A 4697-nucleotide genomic window follows, 5' to 3' on the forward strand; every position below is an offset into this window, starting at 1 on the left:
GGGGTTTCACCATGTTGGTCAGGCTGGTCTCGAACTCCTGACCTCAGGCAATCCGCCCACCTCGTCCTCCCAAAGTGTTGGGATTACAGGCGTGAGCCACTGTGCCCAGCCATGTCCCTTTATTCTATTCCATGCTCACTAAGAAACCTACTTACTGATTTTGCTTCCTGAAAGAGGGCTGCCCTGGACTGTGGTTCCAAATTTCTCATGGCAGCAATGGAATAGCCACTATTGTAAAATAACAGACATTTGGGTTTAAATATCAGCTTCTGGTTAATTTGGTTTCTGTGAGTCACATCTTTCACCACTGGGTATAGAAACAAAGCCAAGTGTCTTGACAAACAAGCCTGAGACCAGGCTCTGGTCAGCAGTGACTACACTAAGTATAGGAGGCACCACAATATGAAACTTGCATTCAGTGTCCAGCCAGCTGCCCTGTCACTGTCAGCATCCTCAAACTGCAACAAAGATTTTAGAGACTTTAAGAGAGAAATCACTGACAAGAACAACAGGAGATGAGTGATGAAGTTCTATTATCTGACTAAAACTACTTTGAGGAAACAGTGACTAGGAGAGAGGGACAAGAGAGATGAGCAAGAGAGAAAGAATGAGAGAGACAGAGAGAGAGAGAGAGATTGTGTGTTACACCACCACCCTGAGAGCCAATAGTGACGCTCATTCTCTCAACAGAATTAAGCCCCTGGAAGCAATTGCTGGGCCCTCTTGAAACTCCACAGAGAAATCAGAAAAACATAATGGAGGGAAAGAAGCTGCTAACATGTATTAAAACAATAAAGAGGCTGGGCGCGGTGGCTCAAGCCTGTAATCCCAGCACTTTGGGAGGCCGAGACGGGCGGATCACGAGGTCAGGAGATCGAGACCATCCTGGCTAACACGGTGAAACCCCGTCTCTACTAAAAAATACAAAAAACTAGCTGGGCGAGGTGGCAGGCGCCTGTAGTCCCAGCTACTCGGGAGGCTGAGGCAGGAGAATGGCGTGAACCCGAGAGGAGGAGCTTGCAGTGAGCTGAGATCCGGCCACTACACTCTAGCCTGGGTGACAGAGCAAGACTACGTCTCAAAAATATAAAGAAAGAAAAAGAAAGAAAGAAAGAAAAGAAAGAAAGGAAGAAAGGAAGGAAGGAAGGAAGGAAGAAAGAGAGAGAGAACTAGCAGGCCAGGTGCGGTGGCGCACGCCTGTAATCCCAGCACTTTGGGAAGCTGAAGCTGGTGGATCATCTGAGGTCAGAAGTTCACGACCAGCCTGACTAACATGTAAAATCCCATCTCTACTAAATACGAAAAAAAATAGCCAGGCGTGGTGGTGCATGCCTGTAATCCGAGCTACTCAGGAGGCTGAGATAGGAGAATCGCTTGTACCTGGGAGGTGGAGGTTGCAGTGAGCTGAGATTGCGCTATTGTACTTGAGCCTGGGCAACAAGAGCAAAACTCCAACTCAGAAAAAAACAAAAACAAAAGCAAACAAACAAACAAACAAAAAAACTAGCAGCTTCTCAAATGGAAAGACATTACACAGGAAAAAGTATACATGAGAGATAGGTAAGTGTCATGCTTTCCTGATTGTAGATCTGATCTATTGCTAGTGTTCTCATTCTAGTTACCTACAACCCACAAAAGAATAGGATCAAGTGAGGGGATTGAAGAAATGATGGCTCAAGTTCTCTTCTCCCACACCAGAGGTAGAGGATGCCACATTTGAGAGAGCTCTTCAAGGTCCAACCTACCTTTCTCCCTGGACAGCTCAAGTAAAACTTTTCTCTTCTCCTCCAGCTCAGCATCCAGCTGATCCTGCAGCTGAGAGACTTGCTGCTGCAGCTGTTCTGCTATGAGCTCGTTGCTCCAGTGGGGCTGACTACTGCTGTCCAGCATGCTGACAACAGAAAGCAAGCTCTCAGATGGATACCCCAACGTATGTGATATGACGTCTTTATTATCCAGGTTCAGCATCTCCTGGACCTAGTTCCTCATTCATTCCCCTACATGTTTTTTCTGCCCCTTGCTTTATTCATAACTGTCATTTACCAACTGCCTTGGAACTTTTCAGTCCTACTAAGTTATTGCTGAGTACCACTTCTGTGCAGGTCTCAGATATCTCACTTAGCAAACATCCCAAGTCATATCCATCTCCCAAGGACCTTCTCCATCATGATGGCGTTCTTTAGTCAGGGAACTATGTACCAAGACCTTCCCAGCCCTGCTGGATGAGAAATGAGGAGCAAAGTCTTCCTTGTTTCATACCCCATGCCTCTATCTACCTTCACCAACAGTTAGAGAATGTTTGTCTTTGACCCAGATTATAAATTACTATGCTGAAGGGCAGGAATTAAACTTTTCAAAAGCTGTATCCTCCACCCTATTGCATCAAGCTGTCAGAGCAGACCCATTCTGAGTATAAAATACACATGGCTGGTTCCTTTTTTTTTTTTTTTTTGAGGCATGGTGGCACACACCAGTGGTCCTGAGCTGTCACCCGGGTTAGACTGCAGGAGTGCAATCTTGGCTCACTGCAACCTCCACCTCCCAGGTTCAAGCGATTCTCCTGCTTCAGCCTCCTGAGTAGCTGGGACTACAGGCGCCAGCCACCTCGGCCGGCTAGTTTTTGTATTTTAGTAGAGACGGGGTTTCACCGTGTTAGCCAGTATGGTCTCGATCTCCTGACCTCGTGATCCGCCCGTCTCGGCCTCCCAAAGTGCTGGGATTACAGGCTTGAGCCACCGCGCCCGGCCTACAAAATATTATTTAGTTAGTTTTCTAATCTTGTCATCTTTCCTAGGGATATTTGCCAGAGATCTTTCTGCCGAGTGGACTAGTTTGTTTAAAGAGGCTCTTACCTCGATCTGAGTATTCTCTTGCAACACAGCTGGGTGAGTGGCTGCTTCAGATTGGCTATCAGGAGGTTGGGAAATTGTGGCTGCCTTTTGGAGGAGCTCTACTTCCTGTTTATGCTTCTGAAGTATGTTGGTGACTTCAAGCTTCAGATCCTCATTTTGGGCTGGGGAAAAAATAATCCAGAAATTTGAAACTCTGTAGTTATTTATCACCATGGTCAGAGCTGGATCAAGTGTGAATTGAATCTTCTCACTAAGGTTTAATTGATGTTATACATTTGAGAAGCAATTCTCTATTATTTCTACAGTGGAGGCCTCTAGCTTATTGACTCAGTAAACTGAGGTGATACTACCTACGCTCCGAAAACAAAAGACACCTGCAGAACAGTAGAGTGGAAAGTGGAACAATAATAACAACACAAAACAGAAAGGGAATCACTTGACTGACTAGGGCAATCCAAACTTTTTGACAGCACCATCGAAACAAGTATCTCACCAACTCCACCCCAACTCCATTCTGACCTCTAGGTCATTAGCTCTCTGTGACACCCATCTTCACACCCACCCTGGCCTGGATGGAGGATGGGCATTTCTGTGTTCCAGTGTGTGTGTGTGTGTTTCTTTTTCTCCTTAGACCGTCTCACTCCATCACTCAGGAGTCAACCTCTCCAGCTTTTCTTTGTGGTGCGATCTTGGCTCCCTGCAACCTCTGCCTCCAGGGTTCAACGATTCTTGTGCCTCAGCCTCCCAAGCAGCTGGTATTACAGGCACGCGAAACTACGACTGGCTAATTTTCATGTTTTTAGTATAGACGGGGTTTCACCATGCTGGCTAGGCTGGTCTCAAACTCCTGGCCTCATGTCATCTGCTGGCCTCGGCCTCCCAATGTGCTGGGATTACAGGCATGAGCCACCACACCAGGTTGTGTGTGTGTTTTTCACAGAAGAAAGGTAATCAGTGAGCAGATCATTTCATCATCATGCATTAGAGAAGGGATTAAATTAGATTGCCCTGAAGGTCCTTACAAGACTTCACTTGTGCTTCATACATACTAATTGGCATATGCTCCTAAACTTTATTCTTTTGTGGTTCTTGCCTCTATTTTTCTTGATTTCATGTTTCTTTTCCTTCAGTTTCCTATTTGAATACACTAAAACCTGATGAGATATAAATTTAATAAGACTAAATATTCAGGTCCAGGCTAGGAAAAAGTAATAAGATGAAGGTCTTTTTGACAGTATTTTAAAATGTTCCAAATACCTATCTCCTGAGATCCAAGAGTAAAGACGGGGGTGAAATGGCAGTGGTAACCAAGAATAGTAATTTGCTTCTCAATTTCAAGAATTGGATAGGGAAGGGAAAAAAAAAAAAAGTCTTCCAGTTACCTCTAAAATAATGAGAATGATAAAAGGCAGAGAAATTCATTTTCAATACTTTCAGCCAGGTGTAGTGGGTTACACCTGCAATCCCAGCACTCTGGGAGGCTGAGGGGGATGGATCACTTGAGGTCAGTTTGAGATCAGCCTGGCCAACATAGTGAACCCTTGTCTCTACAAAAAATTAGCTGGGAGTAGTGGTAGGCACCTGTAATCCCAGCAGCTTGGGAGGCTGAGGCAGGAAAATCTCTTAAACCTGGGAGGCAGAGGTTGCAGTGAGCCAAGATCGCATCACTGCGCTCCACCCTGGGTGACAGAGTGAGACTCTCTCAGAAAAAACAAACAAACAAAACAAAATAAAATTTTCAATAAACCGAATGTTTAAAAAACATAATAAATTAACAACTAAGGCCGGGCGCGGTGGCTCAAGCCCGTAATCCCAGCACTTTGGGAGGCCGAGACGGGCGGATCA

At 45.4% G+C, this 4697-nt stretch overlaps 1 protein-coding gene across 1 annotated transcript in view; it reads right to left on the reverse strand.

Annotated features, from left to right (window-relative positions):
* Window positions 1-4697, reverse strand: part of RPGRIP1 (retinitis pigmentosa GTPase regulator interacting protein 1) — a 73212-nt gene that overhangs the window by 35095 nt on the left and 33420 nt on the right. Inside the window, exons 10-12 of the mRNA XM_011930966.1 lie at window positions 3946-4006; window positions 2853-3013; window positions 1746-1977 (exon numbers count right to left, since the gene is read on the reverse strand). Coding sequence (XP_011786356.1) covers window positions 1746-1977; window positions 2853-3013; window positions 3946-4006 — 454 coding nt within the window. The remainder of the gene's footprint in view (window positions 1-1745; window positions 1978-2852; window positions 3014-3945; window positions 4007-4697) is intronic.

The sequence above is a fragment of the Colobus angolensis genome, unplaced genomic scaffold (assembly GCF_000951035.1).
Source record: "Colobus angolensis palliatus isolate OR3802 unplaced genomic scaffold, Cang.pa_1.0 Scaffold88, whole genome shotgun sequence".
Classification (NCBI taxonomy): Eukaryota; Metazoa; Chordata; class Mammalia; order Primates; family Cercopithecidae; genus Colobus; species Colobus angolensis.